Genomic DNA, 17,595 nt, shown 5'->3' on the forward strand with positions numbered 1-17,595 from the left:
AGCAATATCGAGTCAAACAAGATCGAAAAGAATCAGCTGATCCCCTAGCTGATGAACCTAGGGGACTCAATTTCCGCTGCGATGTAAGAGATTGAAGCTGCCAGTGCCGAAATCCCGCAATGGGAACTCAAGAGGAAAACTTCGAGCAAGCGTGTTACTGACATTCTTGCCCGGTATGCACCTCTCCAAGGTTATTTTTTCAAATATTCAGCCCTAAAAACGGGGATCAACACGGCGTGCCTCATGCATCACCCCGATCGTGTAGACGATGATTCATAGTTTTTGTACAACTCCTCTGAGGGCACAAGAGTTCTATCCTAATGCTTGCTGAAGCATCCCACTTCAGTTTTCTCTTTCTGAGAGTTCCTTCACAAGACCTTGAAATCTGCTGCATGTCCATGTTAATTCGGTGATTCGCGGTCTTTCTTACCACCGCATGGTTTAGGAAAGCGTCGTTCAAAAGTTCCCTAGCAGAAGCAGATTTAAGTATCAGGAACAGGCATGATGTTAGGTGGGTCTGACTGTTCTTGCTCGACCCAGGATCTGTGCTTGAATTTGAACTTGCTACTTCTGCAATGCGTTTCTTCTTTCTTCCCCTGTTTTCGCCATGGGAGTATTTGTTTGGTTCGGTAGATGTTAATGGACTCGAATGTTTGTCCCTGTCATGAATGTTTGATTCTTGACACCGTCGAACTGCAAATAATTCTAGAGCGATGCTAGCACAAAGGTGTTGTTACTGCTCGAAAATCACGGCGTTGTTCGATGGGTTGCCTCACATGTCCAAGAAGGGCAATTAGAAATCTTTCAAGAAGAAATTAACCGTCACATACTCTCTTTCCATAATTCTATGTTTGGATCACTCATTCGGAATTTACTTTGCTTTTTATCCAAATCATGACATTACTTATATGTGTCATAGGCCTTGGATTTATTGTATGAGGTGGGGTTTCTCAGCTATATATATATATATATATTTTTTTTTTTTTCTTATAGGTTGTTATGACCACACTCTTGTTTTTCTTTAAAAATTTTGAACAATTTTCAATATGCTCTTGATAGGTCAGATCTGTATACTTGAAATGGTTTAATTTTCTCAATGTCCAATGCAATTACTTGATCATCAATATAGAATTTCATTTTGAGCTCAAGTTAAGCTTCAATATGAGCACCAATTGAAGTCCTAAGGATGAAGTAGAAATCAAGAGCAACATATTGTTCATTTTCACTTGGGCCCAAAAACAAAAGATCTTGTTCATTTTCACATAACTTCATCATTTAAATAGAAAGAAAGTACACATGTGATCTCGCAACTAACTTGGAGAATTTTACTGATGACATCTCTTGCACTCCTATCTCGATAAATAAGCATCATTACAAGAAATCGGATTAAGTAGTAGGAACAATTATCCCATATACAATTGAGAAATTTTTCAATAGTTTTCATTTAATGACTGGGTTGATTAGTTCAATATCGTACCATTTAAGAGCGCCCGCCGCACATTGACTAAAATCTTTTGAAATTCAAGGTCGAGAGACTTTGATTAGAAAATTTCTGTAAATTCAATGAATTCCATAAATTACAAGTTCATTGACCACGTTAGAAAAACAATGTCCTTTTTTTTTTTTTAGGGCTAATGCCACAGAAAATTCTAAACTAGTACATCCATAACAAATTTATCTTCCGTTAATTTTTATTTAATTTTACTGTCAAATTGGTGAGTTAAATGACACATGGTAATTGACGGATGTACCAGTTTGGAGTTTTACCCTCCGTTTGTCACAAGTGTACTAATTTGTGATTTTTTTTATATTAATCCAATTTAACGGATGGTTAATTTGTTACAAATGTACCAGTTTGAGATTTTTGGTGGATTTTGGATAAATTTATTATAAGTATATCGGTTTAATGTTTTTCATGATATCAATTCTTTTTTTTTTTGGTCGCTTTTTATTTTCTTTAGTGAAAATGAAAAAGGAAAAGCAAAACGAGGAAAGTGCCTGCGCCATTTGAGCTGATTTAGCTCCACTAATCCCAGATTAAAGCTTGGATTTTTTTTGGGGGGGACAGCAGCAGCATGCGGAGATCTCGGCATCTGTAGACGACACCAAAATTAGGGTTTAACTCAGTCAGCAGAATGCATTCGCTCGCACCCTCTACGCTCCTTTGATCCCGCGCAGGGGAAATGCTCCGCCGGGGGTGCGTGGCTGCGATTCCGGAGCTCGCGTCAGCTGATTAGACTCTGTTGATTCGACGAAAGATTTGATCTTTCGCCGTCCTGGGTCGAGTTCTGGGAGAGATTCGGTCCCGTTTCAGGTACCAAGCTCCGTCGCATCTTGGTTGATTGTTGGTGTCGGGCTGTGCTTTTGCACTGGGGTGAGGAAATTCGGAGGAAAGGGATGATTTTTCGTAGACCCATTTGTCTGATGTTTCAAATTTGAGGTTGGGTTTGATCACGTGTCTCTATCCGGTGGCTGCATGCGTTTGGGTGATAGAACGAAATACCATTTGGACGCTTTCTTTTCTTCAGAGTGATATGGTATTGATATTGCTCCTCCAGAATGTAACCAATTCGATATTAGGCTTCTCTTATTGTTTCGCGGGAAATGGATGATTTGAAAAATATTTTCCTAAAAAATCGTCGCTTGTATTGCATGCAATAATGAATAAACAAAATTTATTTTCATCGTCCATGAAAGTATCGAGATATTAATTGTCCTGGGTAATGATGTCATTTCTCGTTGGCCAATTATTTTAACCGATATAGGTAATTGTGTTTAGGAAAATGTATTACGAATCATCCATCTTCCATAAAACAAATGGCACCCCCATGGCAAGTCCACCTTAGGAAAGAGTGTCGAATGCTCTTAGGTTCTTATTGACTGTTGGAGTGGACTCTGCATTAATTTGCTTCTGGAAAGATGCAGCTTCCCCGGCTCCACTGTTATTAGCCTGCCGAATTAGCACGGTTCGGGATGTTGTGCACATGTGTCTTACTTAAGAATGCGATTCTGGCAATGAGATTTTTGGCGGACCTTTTGTTAGAGTATGTCCCTACCTAGGTGTTACTTGGTACCTGAAACTCCAGTCTGGAGGTATAAACTGGATCTTTGTTGTCATTTGTGCAGACATCGACGATCTTCTTGAATCTGTTGGTCATTGGTACTCTTTTTCAGATATGCTGTTTATTTGATAAATTATAGTGGGTATGGGATGTACTTCGTAAAAGCTTTTTGATACTTAAGATGCGTATGTTGACTTAATAGGACGTTACTTGGGAGAAGCATGTGATGTTTAGGATCGTAAAGAGTTAGTTTGTACATTTGATATTCCTAGTGCTTGTGCTCTTCAGAGTTGCTTCTTATAGTTGACCTGTTTTTATGACTTTTCAGATGAAGCAAGAATCCTCGAAGATTGATAACACCGATGAGACTGATGGAAACGTCAATGGTCCAATAAATTGTCAGGAGATGCGGGAATCAACGGAGATCATTATCATTGATGAGAGTAACGGAAAGAATCCTGAGGTAAAGGAAAATGGTGATCTCCAGCCAGTTTCAGGTGATATATCTGGTGAAGGTCTGCCTTATGCTCCCGAGAATTTTCCTCTTCCTGGTGATAAATGGGGGTGGAAAGTGGGGAAGAGAGTGGCTATTACTGGCCACTATCTGGATAGGTACCTTTATCTACCCAAGCGACTCCGTGCTTCTGAGAAGTTGACGTGCAAGAAGTACTGCTTTGCGAGTAAGCTTTCAGTTGAACGGTACATCCGAACCAAATTTCCTGATGCGGATATTGATGCCTTTTTCGCATCTTTCATCTGGAAAATCCCCTCGAATAAACTGCCGTTGGTACATGGTAACCAATTAACAACTTATCCCTCGTATTTTGTATATAAGAGTTGTTCCTTGAGTGTTTTGATAAAGCGGCTTGAGTACTTTTACATACCATATGCAGGAATCATGTCGTGTTGGACAATTCACCATTAAACCATAATTATACCAATAGTAGTGTTTCATTCATTTAACATGAGAGAACTTTTGGTTGTTTACTTAATTCTTCACAGAATATATCACCTAGTAACTCTCCATAGTCAAATTGTTCTCTCTCACGCACATTCAGTATTTTTCATGCGGTAACTTTGTTATGTTCAGTCACCAAGTTGTGATTTTCACTTTGTCCCTCCACTCGCTTGCTCTCTCCTAAACTTTGCTTCATTTCACTCCACAAAGTGATGTTTACATATAATAACTTAGATCCTTTTCTGGTGCCCTCTCTGCTGGTGGTTGGAAGTTCAGACTTGGCTACTCATTTACAGCTCATTCCACCTGCTCTCATTGGATGGTTGATGTTCCTCTTTGTACAACATCAATGGAGTTCCATCATTGTTAAATAACTATAGATGACAGATTTTTTTTGGTTCGCTTTGTGTCAGAAGGTGACTATAAGTAAATATCTGTGTAGGATCATGTGGACTCTTTCAAATTTCTGTATTTTTTTTTTTCACCTTGGAACTTCTTCATGCTTAATTGTGCTTCATTTCCCAGGCATTGCTGTAAGGCGTCCATTCTTTCCTGTACATAATGAAGAGATTGCGGAGCATTCTGAGTTGGATTCTGATCCTGGCATTTTGAGGTGCAAGGCACGAAATAGGATGTGCGGTAGCTTACTTGAACAGTCAGAGAAACCTGTCAGCCCATCTTGGCCTTGTGATCAATGCTGCAGTGAACCCGGGTTTTGCCGAGATTGTTGTTGCATCCTATGTTGGAGGACCATTAGTCCAGCTAGCGGATTGTGTGATTACATCAAATGCGAAGCATTGATTGATGGGAATCATATCTGTGGGCATATTGCTCACCTGAACTGTGCTCTCCAAGCTTACATGGCTGGAACGGTAGGAGGGGTAATTGGGTTGGATGCCGAGTATTATTGCCGACGGTGTGATGTGAAAACCGGGCTAGTCCCCCATGTTACCGGACTGTTGGAGGCTTCTAAATCTATTGATTCTCCTGATGAATGTGAGAAAATTTTGAAACTTGCTTTCTGCCTCTTACGCGGTTCTCAGAAAACAAGTGCCAAGACTGTGCTTGAACAAATCGAGTCTGCTTTGACCAAGGTACCACTCATTTCTCGTTGTTTTTGCAGTAGAACTTCTGTCTCTCACCTTCAAAACTTGCAGTATGACTATTTGATATTTACGACAGCTAAAATTTGCTTCTCATGAGGAATTTTCAACAGCAGACGTCATTTCAGGTTGTTCCCTTGCTCTATCTTTTGAGAACTTTACTACGTATCTCCACAGCGTTGGTTCTTGGATTTCTACGTACCAAAATAATCTGCCTGTTTCATTCCTTTTTGTGGCAGTATAGTGATTAAGGAATGAAGTTTGTAACTCTTATATAGCTTCGCTAGGAAACAACTAGTCTCTTCATGCATATGCATCTAGATAATTTGACGGATTTGTTATTCTTGTTGTCACTTTCAAGCACATTTACATGGATAAGCTATTTACAGTTTGATGTTCACCTGGGTGTTGGACGTCATACACAGCTGTGACTGATAATGGAAATCCTCCTCTAGAAGGTGGACACAGATTGATGGACGAGTCCATTATTTCTCATCATCAGACTCAATCTGTGAGACTTGAAGAAGAGATTGATCAGGTCCTCCAGTCCCTGAGAAAGTCGCAAGAACTCGAATATAGAATTGCAGAGGAACAGCTTCACGCTCAGAAGCGTTATCTTCACAATCTGTACCAGCAACTGGAGCAGGAGAGCTCCGAATTGGCGGGTCAAGAAATATCAGATGACTTTGACAACTTGCTGAATGTCGTGTTGAATAGGAATAATCAAATCAAGCAGGAAGTTCACAGACTCCAGGAGATGAAAGAAGTAGCAAAAGGGTTTGGTAAGACATCAAGAAGTATCCTGAGAGAGCATTTCGGTCTAGACATGGACAACCAAAGCCCATGACACTCGTCGGTGGGGGAGTTGGGGATTCAAGATCGGTATGGCGACCTCCTACATTTTTCTTCTTTCTGGTATGGACATTGCCTTGTGTCAAGCAACTGAAGCGAAGAAAGTGGCAAGGGATCATTTTAGGCGACAAGTACGACCGTGCAAAACAGGGAAGAGAAAATAAGGAAAGGTGCGGTGCTGCTTGAGCAGAATAATGCAGAACTATTTCTAGGTTGTGCAAATTTTGTCCTAGAGGCTCAGAGCAGTGTGCTAGAGGAATGCTTTCAGTTCAGGAACTAAGGTCTTGGACTTGAAACCTATGATGAATCTGGTGACTCTGGTGGGTCTTTGCTTGGTCCCAATTTTTATTTTTCCTGTATGCATTCTTCCTCCCCTGTAGACATTCTTTCTAGGCATGGAAACAAATTGTTCTCTGAATGAGCTTGGGATGTGAATATAGGTATTAGCAAAATATGTTCTCTTAAGTTTTGGTAAAAATCAGTTGTCACTAGGCATGCTGCAGCCCTGGAGAAATGTTTTTCCTTCGCATGAAATCATCTTGTTTTCCTTAGCTTGAATCAACTTACTTTCCTTCGCTTGAATCATTTTGCTGTTCCAACATTCTTCTTTTCAACCACACGCCATTCGCTTCATTTCGGGAAACGACATCTCTTTCTTTGAACAACTCTTCTTCATTTTCTGTCGTTGTTCTTCCCCCCAATACTTCATTTGCCCTCTCTGTTTGTCCTTCAATTCCATCCGTCTACCTTTTGAAGTCGGTTGCATTAACATTTAACACTGCCGTTGTTCCGAATTCGGCCATGCTATGTCGTATTCCGACCACATCTGCATACTGATAATTCTCTAGGTTAGCGCACGCCGCTTTTGGAACGTTATTCTCCCCCATTTTCTTTGGGTTGCATTCGAAGGAGGTACGCCACCTTCACACCTTCTGCTGTTTCCATGAACGAAATTGCCTACCATCTCGTGCATCTTCAATTTGGCGTCATATGTCATCCCTTCTATGCTAATACCCAAGTCAACTTCTCCCAACTTTTCTTCATATTTTTTCATGCTGTACTCTTAATATCAAACCGTGTCTTAAGTTATTTACCTTTACCGTTTGAAGAATATATTTTATTTTTCCATTTCTTTGTCAAATTAAACAACTTCCAATATGAGGCCGTCGACTAGGGCTAAATCAGAAAGCGGAGAGAGAGAGAGAGAGGACCACGAATGATGCGGGTCGTTGGCTCTCCCCTATTGGTGGCAATGGCCCGATCTAGACGAGGGCAACTAGCTTTAAATGAAGTATTAACAAAGGTACTCGGTCGCACAAAAAAAAAAAATCCGAGAATCAATCTCACGTTTGAAAAGAGTGTTTGCACATTTGGGAAGACATTTAACCCAATCACTTTAGATCTCGAGCAAATCTTAAAAGTAAGATTGGTCGACTGGTTAAATACTCGCGAGAGTACAAGTAATGACAATTTGTATAAAGTTGAAAACCTGTTCATGTTGTTAGGCTTAGCAGTAGTTTTGCTAGGCTCGTCTTAGTCCCGCCATGTCCGAAGCAACAAATCGAGCAGGCCTGAGCAATCAGTTGTCTTCATGGTCAAACCCGACCGAACAGTTTTCCATGAAAATAATAGCGACATTTCTCGGACTACGGACAGATGAGTGGCTCTTTTGGCCCGATGTCTAACCCGGGCCTGCCCAAGCCACTCGCCGGTTGGGACACGGATGATTCGTTTCCTCGATCTTCTGACCATACTGCTCGTCTCATCCCACTTCACCAAGCGCCCGAAAGTCGCGTTCCGGAAAGTGGGAAGCTCGTGTTTTTTGGGTGGCTTTCGCTTTTAACCAGAAAACGAGAATAGCTGTCATTTTTGTCGTTGTACCTTTGTATTTCTTTTCGCAGCAAGTGAGGCATGTCAAGGAAAGAAGACTAGGTTTAAGACCGTCTGCGTCTCTGTTTCGCCGGGAGCTGGCTTCAAAATGCCAGCTTGAAGCAAGTTGTCTCCTCGTATCTGCAGTTTGAAGAGCTCAAGTTTGGTGGGTATGTTGCAGTTTGGGTTTTAGTTCTCGCCGTTCAGGCGAAGCCCTACACCCCACTCTTGCCATTCGTTTTGTTTTTCCTTTTTCCCTGCGCTGTAGTTGGTTTTTTGTTTCATCAGTACGGGAGTGAAGTAGTTCATGCATTCGAGTCAAGAAACGAATCAGAAGAAAGTGACTTCTTAATTAACATCGGATAGTAATGGGAAAAGAAAGAAGATTTGTTCAGGAATTTCTCGACAAAGTTGTTTGATGAGTATATTTTCTTGATCTGTTGCCAAGTCATTGGTACGGCTCAGAGGAAGCTGTGTGGGACTAAATTGTAGACTGGATTTAGTGTGTTACGAAAGCTCTCCTGGGTCGGTAGGACTATCCATTTGGGTGCTTTTTATGTTGTCTCATACGTTTGGGCCGCCATAGAAAATGCAGCGGAAATTGCTGCTTAGCTTACTTTATGGTATTTGGTATCTATTTGAATTCGCTCTTTCGGAGCAGTAGTTTCCCTGTTCAACGATCCTTGGTGTCCCAAGTAATAAAGCTTGTTGATGGTTTGTCTGGTCAGTTAGTTTTTGCCAGTATTGCAAGATTGGAAATGGTGTTTCGGCAGCTCTGTCCTGAGATATTGTTGTATAACTGTACGTTTTGGTTTTGTACCTGAAGTTTATGAGTCTGGCTATGCGCTTGGACGATTCAATGCCCGCTCATAGAAAAAGTTGTGATCTTTCGACATTGTGATTTAGAAATGCGGTGAACATGTCGCTTAGGAAATGTCATCGGGGTATATGCATATTAGATTCTCTGTTTAAGTTTGTAAGTGCCATACATGGATCCAAAGTTTGAGATGCAATTATGAAAAATTTTGCCATGTTTTATTTAGAGCACTATTTTCTCTTTATTCTGCAAAATAAGCTAAAATTGTTTGGACTGTTTAGCATTTGTTCTTGGTGATCTTACCGCACTGGGTCTGCTAGATGCTTATGTTCTTCGAACGACGCTTCTTGCAGTTGAATCGTCTGAATGACTCCTCACTGGATAGGAGAATCCATGGGCATTGATATGACTAAGGAGAGCAATGGAAATGTACATGCTTCAGTGACTTGTGAGAACCAGGAATCTACAGAGATAGATATCACTAATCACAGTAATGGAGATATGCCTGTTTTCATGCCTTGTCAGATGCTGCAGGAATGCACCGAGATAGATATCACTGATGAGAGCAATGGTAACGTCTCTACTGCCGAGGAAAATTCTTATCTTCAGCCAGTTTTATGTGATGGATCTGGTGAAGGTCTACCATATGCCCCTGAGAATTTCCCTCTTCCCGGTGATAAATGGAGGTGGAGGGTAGGGAAGAGAGTGGCGATTACTGGAGACTATAAGGATAGGTACCTTTACCTTCCTAAGAGACTCTGCTGCCGAGACCAATCATTTCGACATCCCTTTGCAAGTAAGCTTTCAGTAGAGCGGTACATCCGCACTACATTCCCCGATGCAGATGTCGATGCATTCTTCGCCTCGTTTAGCTGGAAAGTCCCCTCAAAGAACCTGCTGTTGCCAAGTGGTAAGCTTCAACTTATCAACTCCTCCTTGATTTTGTATACTAAGTTGTTATTAGAGCATCTTTGTCATGTTTTTCAATGTCTTGTTGCTTCGAACAAGCTTATTTTTTGTAGTTCCTCTGTTTTTGTAGCCATGGCTGATGAGATCATGGGCCCTTTATAAGTATTCAGTTAACATCATAAAAATATGGCGGCTACTCGAGTGAAGCAAATAATCTTCACGACAAGACCCAGGCTTATTGTTTGATTGTAACTTTATAAGTTTTTCTTTTTCTGGTCTGACATGGTAGGTAATGCTCGACACATAATCAAGGTTTCTTGATCTTGTCTACATCCTTATGAATTATGACTCATGAGCCTCATTGTTGGCAGTCTGTGTATATGAATTTGTGTTAAATGTTGTAACTATGTGTTATTCCTTGAAGCTTCTTGTTTAAGGTCTTATTTTATAGGAGTCGTGGAGAGGCGCCCATTCTTTACTGCACATCACGAAGAGATAGGTGACCATTCCCAATCAGATTCTCCCTCTGGCGCTCTAAGATGTAAGGCTCGAAATAAGTTATGCAGTAGCTCAATTGAACAACCAGAGGAAGCCGCCAGAACACCTATCCCTTGTGATTTTTGCTGCATTGAACCTGGGTTTTGTCGAGATTGTTGCTGTATTCTCTGTTTTAAGGTCATCACGTCAGTTAATGGAGGATATAATTACATCAAATGTGAAGCATTGTCCGACGAGGGTCATATATGCGGGCATCTTTCTCACTTGGACTGTGCTCTCCAAGCTTACATGGCTGGCACTGTTGGTGGAAGCATTGGACTGGATGCGCAGTACTATTGCCGTCGTTGTGATGCAAAAACTGAACTGGTTTCTCATGTTACTAGGTTCTTTGAGGCTTGTAAATCTATTGATTCTCAGGAGGAACACGAGAAGGCATTGAAACTAGGCAGCTGCCTCTTACATGGTTCACTGAATACCGGTGCTAAGATACTGCTTAACCGTATTCAATCTGCTTTGACCAAGGTAAATGTATTTCCTTGAAAGTTTTTGAGCAAGTCTCATTTACACAATCTGCATTATGACCGTTTCATATCCGCAGCAGCTTAAATGTGGGACTCGTCCTGAGAATATCTGGACAGATGAAAGCAAATCAGGTACTTCCCCAGCACTCTCTCTCTCTCTCTCTCTCTCTCTCTCTCTCTCTGCAAGTACTAAATGAACATATGTCAACAAAAATCTGCACTTTTTCTCATCCTTTTGTGTTCAGACTGTCATGAACTACCGAAACTTGAACTACTCTCTTGATCTTGCAAGCATGCACAGGAATGACACATAAATGTAAACACGGAGTCAACATATATGCAAACCTTTGTTTTGTTTTTTATGAACACATTTACATATATGAGCCATTTACAGTGTGATGTTCACCCGATACATTGGATGTCATACACAGTTGTCTCCAGCAATGGAGATCCTTCTCTAGAAGGTACCCTGTATCGGGATGCTCTAGATTTCAGGACACATCTATTGCCGGACAAGTCCATCTCTTTTGATTTTCAGAGTCCATCAGTACAACTTGACGATGAGATTGATCAAATTCTCTGGTCACTGAGAAAGTCGCAGGAGGTGGAATACAGAGTAGCAGAGGAACAGCTTAATGCTCAAAAGAGTTACCTCCACAATCTGTACCAGCAACTCGAGCAAGAGAGCTCCCAATTGGCATGTCAAAAATTACCTGCCGACTCAGATGACTTGCTGAACATTGTGTTGAGTAGAAATAACCAAATAAAGCGGGAAGTTGAGAAACTCAAAGAAATGAAGGAAATAGCCAAGGGATTTGGAATGACGCCGAAGAGTATCCTCAGAGGGCATTTCAGTTTAGATGTGGACACAGACGAAGCACGTGAATGATGTGCTTGTGATTCGAGATTAATAGAATGATGACATGCAACGGACTCGAGTTTCAGGCGAAGAATTACCCTTGCCTGTCTTTTGAACATATCGGTTGACCGGGAAGACACTATACTGAACTGCCAGAGGACGTTATTTTGGTGAAAAAGAACTATCAATGCAGTTTGAGGACAAATTTCTGGCTCCAGAACCAAGCTCTTCGAATGAATCTTCGGTATCAATAATGGGACTTCCACGTAAAAGAAAAAAGGAGCATGCAGAAAAACTAGTTTTTCGCATGAGAAGAACAAATGCAAATTTGGATGGTCAGCCCCCATTTTCTCCGTCTCTCTCTGGGCTTCATTGTGGAGACATTCTGTTCATGTACATAATTTTCCAAGGACAATTATGTGTACTTGTTTGTCCTCTAATGTTTTTGAATAATAGAATGAAGAAATGAACTAGTGGATTTCCCCTCGTTAGGCTTATTTGGTTTGCGCTTGTTTGGTGGGCAATTGGGTAAATGATTCTTGAACTTTAACTTAATGTGCAACGTCCTAAATTTTATACTATTTAGTGTGGTCCTTGGATCTTTAATACATCTTTGATGTAGTCCATGGATTATATGAAAATATTCAATATTGTTCTTGAACTCAAATTAATGGAATGACAACATTGAATATTTTCATATAATTGAGGAACTAATTCGAACATGTACCAAAAGTTTGGGACTCACATTGCACATTGAGATAAAGCCTCAAGAATATATTAAACAAATTAAATGTTTAAAAATCACGTCACATTTGGCCAAAATTCAAGGATATTTTATGTCATTGTCCTTAGCTTTTATTACATATTTACTTCAACTTCATTGTGACCTACAATGGCACGCTTTCTTTTGAATTTTTGAGCTTTTATTAAGCTTTTTGTTATCTCACAATTTGACTTTATAGACACCCTTAACATACTATTGTGAACAATCTTGTTAACATCCAGCAAAGGACGGGCATTCACAGAGTTTCGGTCACCAAGTAAATTATGTTACTATCAAAAGCTTATCTGCTCCCATATATTTAAACACCTCACTCCAATCTTTTCTTCGAATGATGAGAGCAAAAAGGAAAAATCCCATCTTGTAGAGTTGCGAATAGGTTTACACGAGTCCGTCGAGCGAATGATTCCTTCAGAAGAGTCAAATGGCATGATGCATTGATCAAACATGCAGATGAGCATCACACATTTCCAAAAGCTTTTGCCTCATTAAATGTTGCTGATTACTGGTATGACTTTTGGCACCATGAACATGTCTTTCAGATGCCTCGTGCTGATGACCCCTCGATGTCAACTTAAAAATGGTGAAGAGTTACTTTGGCCTCACCTTATTTATCACCAGTGAAACAGCAAATCGAGGTTTCAACTCTATAGGGCAACATAGTGACGATGCAGGGAATATGAGTCAGTTCAAGTGATCTCGTTTCTGGGAAACATCTGACCCTGAAATTTCATCCCAAGAGGAAAAGAGAAAAGGAGGATCTCGCAACCAGAGCAAATGCACCAGAAATCACTCGCAGAAAACTGGATTCCCCATGTAGATTCTCCACCAATTTCTTTTGCACAAGCAATCTAATGCGATCTTATTGCTATTATTACTACAGAAGTGTTAGGGGAGAAATGCAAGAAGCATTTACTAATTGAGAAATGCAACAAGTTCATGCAAACACATCACCTAGGATGAAAACCAGTAGGATGGGTCGCTCAGCCTTTAGGCATTTCCTTGGTGGCAAGTAGAGATCGACTATCGCCCAAGCGTTCCCCACAGAGAAAATAATCGTCAAAGAAACGTACTCTAAACATAAAATGCATCAGAAACGGACAATTATCTTCCGCATCAACTTCTTCCAATGGTAAAGCATGGCAACATTATGAATTCACTAATAACAACAAGGATTAGCCGAAACGCCTTACAGAAAATGACACAAATGGTCCCTAAATTTTGGCCCAATATGCAATATAGTCCCCGAACTTTTAATTTGTTCAATATAGTCCCTGAACTTTCGCTAAATGTACAATGTGATGTCTATACATGAAAATGTTCGATGTTATCCCTGATCTTGAATTAATGGAATGACAACGATGAACATTTTCATATAGTTCAAGAACTATATTGAACATGTAGCTAAAGTTCAAAGACCACATTGCGCATTGGGCTAAAGTTCAAGGACCATATTGAACAAATTAAAAATTCATGGACCAAATTGCACATTGGGCTCAAGTTCAAGGACTATTTGTGTCATTATCTCAACTCCTTAATACCGATGCATGAAACCCAATTACATAGACAAGCAAATCAAAACCAAGATTCCACATCCCAAGGTTTCCAATGGGTTGGACATCATTCCACACCAGGAATAAGAGGAGCATAAGGATCGTCCATACACCTTCTGTCTTCACATGAACATATAGACATGAGCACAACGACAGACACAGCTTCGTGTACGCCACGCAAGTGCAAACAAAACCATACAAAAAATTTGCAAATTAGCTGTACAACCAGAACAGCAGCTTCTAAGTACTAAGCAGCTGCAAAGTAAGGATTGTCGAAACTTCGTTCCCTACATGAGGCCTAAAAGAAGTAGCTAAAGTTTTGTCGGATAACTCCCCCTGCCGTCAAGATCCAATTGGACACAGTGATCAACCGCAGAAATGCTAATGAAGACTAATAAGCAATACAATAGATGCCTTATAAGATAATGTGAGTCTGCATATTATTAACTGAAGTGACGCACCAACTCGGACTCATTTCAGATAGAATATGATAAGCATCACTTGAAGCATTCCTGGTTCAAGAAAAGACATGCACAAGTGATTCAAAGATTCTTAGGATAATATAATTTTTTAAGGAGAGAATGTAGTTGTCGCCGGTCTACATGAGCATAAGTGCACCACAGAAGTGCCTTTGATATACTCCAGTCAATGATAAAAAGACTGCACTCGCAAGCATTCGATATGTACCATTCAGCATATATTCCAGCTTTAAAAGCACCTTTCTTTTTACAGGGCATCAAAGCACTTTTTGAAAATATACAATGAATAAATTGCTCATTAGCCATACAGGTTCCTGCCAAATCCTCGGAATCTATCACCAGACACATATAATGGGAAAAGCCCTCGAAAACAATCGGATGCATAATCATCAAGCACTTTCAGGCACGACCGAGCGAAACATTGTGCATCCACAAACTCACATTAAGATGAAGCCGAGTTACGCGGTCCTAAAGGGCACCAAATCATCACGGATTAAGTCAAAGCTTTCCCAACCGTCTGCACTTATTTTACAACAAAAGAAACTGTATGAGCAACCGATTGGTCAGGTAGCAGATAAACTAACCCAGGAAGGGCACTGCACTGCAAGGCCATCCCCTCTATATAATCTAACTAAAGTCAATGCCACCCCACATGAGATGAGAACCACATACTCCGAATATTTAACACCCGAAACCGAGATCATCTCAACAAAGAGCAGAAAACCTACTGACCCATCATCATCAGATGACACTGTATTATGAACAGAATAAAGGGAAGGAGCAACATTCATAATTTTTTCCTTTTTTTTTTTCTTTTATCTTCATTCAATTCAGCAGAACGAAACATCACGGAGCGCTCAGCTCCATCAGCAACCTCTAAAAGTCAAAACTAACTTGGCAGACTAAAAAGGAGAGCACCCCCCAACAACAACATTGAGACAGGGGCAGAAAAGGGAACTCCATAAAAAGAAAGAAAAAAAAGAAGAGAGAGAGAGAGAGATTTTATTTTACTGTACAATTACAAGTCTATTTCCATTACCTCCTCCCCAAACATCCCCATCGCCGCCGCCGCCGCCCTCCACCGACTCCTCATCCTCCCCCTCCTCGCCGCCCTTGGGCACCGTCACGATCAGCTCCCCGTCGACGCACACCGCGCTGGCGAGCTCCGGCCGGGTCGACTCGGGCAGGCGGAACCGCCACATGTCGAGCTCCAGCTGGTCCAGGGACAGCAGCTCGAGCGAGCCGTTGGGCCTCACCACGATCTTGGTCACCCCGGGGTGGATCTCCACCGTGTGGGCCCTGACGTCGGAGCAGATCCCGTCGGTCTCGGCCACGAAGCGGAAGAACCCGGGCCCTTCCTCCACCTCCACGTCGGCGTCCGCCCGGAAGGGCAGCTCCAGGACGCGGCTGAAGATGTGAGGGAGCCGCCGCAGCTTCTTGTGGACGACGCCCACGAGGGCCTGCCCCTCGATCGAGGCGCTCCTCGGCACGTACTGGACCGTGATGTTCCTCTTCTTGCTGGGCATGGGGTGGACCTTCATGGCGGCGGCGGCGGCGGTTCTTGCTGCTGCGGGTGGGGCTCCTGCTCAGGTGGGTAGCGATGGATTGGGGTGGTGGGTGAGGAGGAGGAGGGGAAGGGGGGGGGGGGGGAGGGTTATCGACGGAAGGAGGAGGAATAATTGGGTGGGTGGGAATCCAAATCTTGATGGGGATGAGCAGTGGAAAGGGGGGTAAAAGCATCAAAAGGCAAGGGGCCAAGAAAAGGAAGGAAGGGGGGAGGGGGAAGAGATGGAAACACCGGTGACTGAGGAGGGAGGGAGAGAGGCGTGTGTGAGAGATGCACAGGGAGAAAGAGAGATTTACAGTGAATGATTCTTATTCCTCAATCTGGGTTTTGTTCTGTCTGCAAGATTTGAGTGAGGAATAGAGAGAGAGAGAGAGGGAGAGAGAGGGAGGCGTTTGATGAAATCTTCTTTTGGGTGGGGGGGGGGGGGGGGGGTTCGGTTATGGCGATGTCGTTTGTTCCTAGTGTGATAAAGGAAAAGAAGTGGGAGGAGAGGGGGAGGTGGAAAGGAAGGGGGGGAGGTTTTACCGTTTGCCCCCCTGCAATTCTTGGAAATTTCCGTGGAAAAAATGAAGAAGGAGGAAGGGGATCTTCTTGTGTTTTTCCCGTTTCCTTGGCTATCTGCGTGTTTTTGTTTCTTCCGGCAAAAAATATGTTTTCGAATTTTTGGTCCGTTGTTTTTTTATAATTCGAATTGTTGTTCCTCCCCCGGGAGCGCGCCACGTGGCGCGCGCCCACAAGTCAATAACTTGTTTTTTTTTTTTTTTTATCTAAAATAACTTGTTCAAAAGTGCGTTTGTTCAAAATTTACGGTTAAAGAAAATATCCATACTTGCAATTAGGAGAATGGGAATTCCCATTTGTAAATAGAGAGACTCATTTTCGCGAACATAACGAGTCTATTGAAAAACATTCGCTTCCTCGATTGAAATTAGGAAAAATGGAATCCTGTGTTTAAAATGGAGAAAATCATCCTCACAAACATGACGAGTCTATTAACAAAGGCTCACTTCTTCACTTTCTTCGACACTCATTAGCCAAAATGAGATTCAAACACACGAACACCTTTTCGATCGTACAATTTCAACGTATCACCAAACAAATGAAAAATAATCGTTTTTCTTTAAAAAGCATTTTCGTGAAGAAGCATTTTCCAATTTTATGTGAACCAAACGCATCATATGCGAATAAAGATAAACGTAATACTTAAGCATCAATAGCATAGAAACCTGATCTTGAAGGGGCTATGGTATCGTGTCATTAGCTAGGTAGGATCAATGTAAAATTTCTCCCTTATTAAGGCAAAATGGCCAAACACCTAATCACTACAACAATCCAAAATGATTATATCCGTAAATCGGGGAAAAGTACCAAAAAAGTCATAAACCTTTTGCATTAGTGCCAATTTAGTCCTAAACCTTTTTTTGGTGCCAATTCAGTCCTAAACCTTTTGCATTGATGCCAATTTAGTCCTAAACGTTTTTTTGGTGCCAATTAAGTCCTAAACCTTTTAAATTGGTGTCAATTCAGTCCTAAACCTTTTGTTTTTGTGCCAATTTAGTCCTTCCGGTCAATTCTGACCGGAATTTGCCGACGTGGACGCCTGCCGGCCGGCGGCCGGTCACCGGCACTGACGTGGACAACTTTAATAATATTTTTTTGAATTTTTTTTTTCCTTTTTTTCTTTTTTTTCACATTTTTTTTGTCCCCCCTCCTTCCTCTGGCTGGCGAGCTCGACCTCGCCGGCCACTGACGAGGGTGGCGGCCTCA

At 41.6% G+C, this 17,595-nt stretch overlaps 3 protein-coding genes across 6 annotated transcripts; 2 read left to right on the plus strand and 1 right to left on the minus strand.

The window, feature by feature from the left end:
- Positions 1-2,022: 2,022 nt before the first annotated feature.
- On the plus strand, positions 2,023-6,453 carry LOC115677699 (protein OBERON 1). 3 transcript variants are annotated; one of them, XM_056312732.1, is made up of 5 exons: positions 2,023-2,314; positions 3,391-3,742; positions 4,546-5,114; positions 5,203-5,251; positions 5,549-6,453. In XM_056312732.1, exons 2-5 carry the CDS (start codon positions 3,391-3,393, stop codon positions 5,968-5,970), a joined length of 1,392 nt encoding a protein of 463 aa, XP_056168707.1. In that variant the 5' UTR covers positions 2,023-2,314; the 3' UTR covers positions 5,971-6,453. The 3 variants fall into 3 exon arrangements, with proteins under 3 accessions (XP_056168707.1, XP_056168705.1, XP_030456769.1); XM_056312730.1 differs by having other exon boundaries at positions 2,025-2,314; positions 3,391-3,856; positions 5,579-6,453; XM_030600909.2 differs by having other exon boundaries at positions 2,026-2,314; positions 3,391-3,856.
- Positions 6,454-7,453: 1,000 nt separating this feature from the next.
- Positions 7,454-11,888, plus strand: LOC115677713 (uncharacterized). 2 transcript variants are annotated; one of them, XM_056312723.1, is made up of 5 exons: positions 7,454-8,010; positions 9,015-9,571; positions 10,022-10,590; positions 10,670-10,721; positions 11,021-11,888. In XM_056312723.1, the coding sequence occupies exons 2-5, from the start codon at positions 9,028-9,030 to the stop codon at positions 11,476-11,478; spliced, it is 1,623 nt and encodes a 540-aa protein (XP_056168698.1). In that variant the 5' UTR covers positions 7,454-8,010; positions 9,015-9,027; the 3' UTR covers positions 11,479-11,888. The 2 variants fall into 2 exon arrangements, with proteins under 2 accessions (XP_056168698.1, XP_030456787.1); XM_030600927.2 differs by having other exon boundaries at positions 7,456-8,014.
- Positions 11,889-13,964: 2,076 nt separating this feature from the next.
- On the minus strand, positions 13,965-15,826 carry LOC115677636 (uncharacterized). The gene is made up of 2 exons (XM_056313727.1): positions 15,301-15,826; positions 13,965-14,294 (listed from the first exon to the last, which is right to left on the minus strand). Exons 1-2 carry the CDS (start codon positions 15,800-15,802, stop codon positions 14,254-14,256), a joined length of 543 nt encoding a protein of 180 aa, XP_056169702.1. The 5' UTR covers positions 15,803-15,826; the 3' UTR covers positions 13,965-14,253.
- Between the last annotated feature and the right edge of the window lie 1,769 nt (positions 15,827-17,595).

The sequence above is a fragment of the Syzygium oleosum genome, unplaced genomic scaffold (genome assembly GCF_021117445.2).
Source record: "Syzygium oleosum isolate NSW1041296 unplaced genomic scaffold, Sole_v2.1 Sole_v2.01, whole genome shotgun sequence".
NCBI lineage: Eukaryota > Viridiplantae > Streptophyta > Magnoliopsida > Myrtales > Myrtaceae > Syzygium > Syzygium oleosum.

Bases quoted from the DNA above. Each gene is read 5' to 3' on its own strand.
- LOC115677699 (XM_030600909.2), top strand. From the start codon at position 3,391: ATGAAGCAAGAATCCTCGAAGATTGATAACACCGATGAGACTGATGGA. The intron at 3,857-4,545 runs GTAACCAATTAA...TTCATTTCCCAG, and splicing joins TAAACTGCCGTTGGTACATG to GCATTGCTGTAAGGCGTCCA. The intron at 5,115-5,202 runs GTACCACTCATT...TATTTACGACAG, and splicing joins TCGAGTCTGCTTTGACCAAG to CTAAAATTTGCTTCTCATGA.
- LOC115677713 (XM_056312723.1), top strand. From the start codon at position 9,028: ATGACTCCTCACTGGATAGGAGAATCCATGGGCATTGATATGACTAAG. The intron at 9,572-10,021 runs GTAAGCTTCAAC...CTTATTTTATAG, and splicing joins GAACCTGCTGTTGCCAAGTG to GAGTCGTGGAGAGGCGCCCA. The intron at 10,591-10,669 runs GTAAATGTATTT...TATCCGCAGCAG, and splicing joins TTCAATCTGCTTTGACCAAG to CTTAAATGTGGGACTCGTCC.
- LOC115677636 (XM_056313727.1), bottom strand. From the start codon at position 15,802: ATGAAGGTCCACCCCATGCCCAGCAAGAAGAGGAACATCACGGTCCAG. The intron at 14,295-15,300 runs GTAATGGAAATA...TTCTTGAACCAG, and splicing joins TGGGGATGTTTGGGGAGGAG to GAATGCTTCAAGTGATGCTT.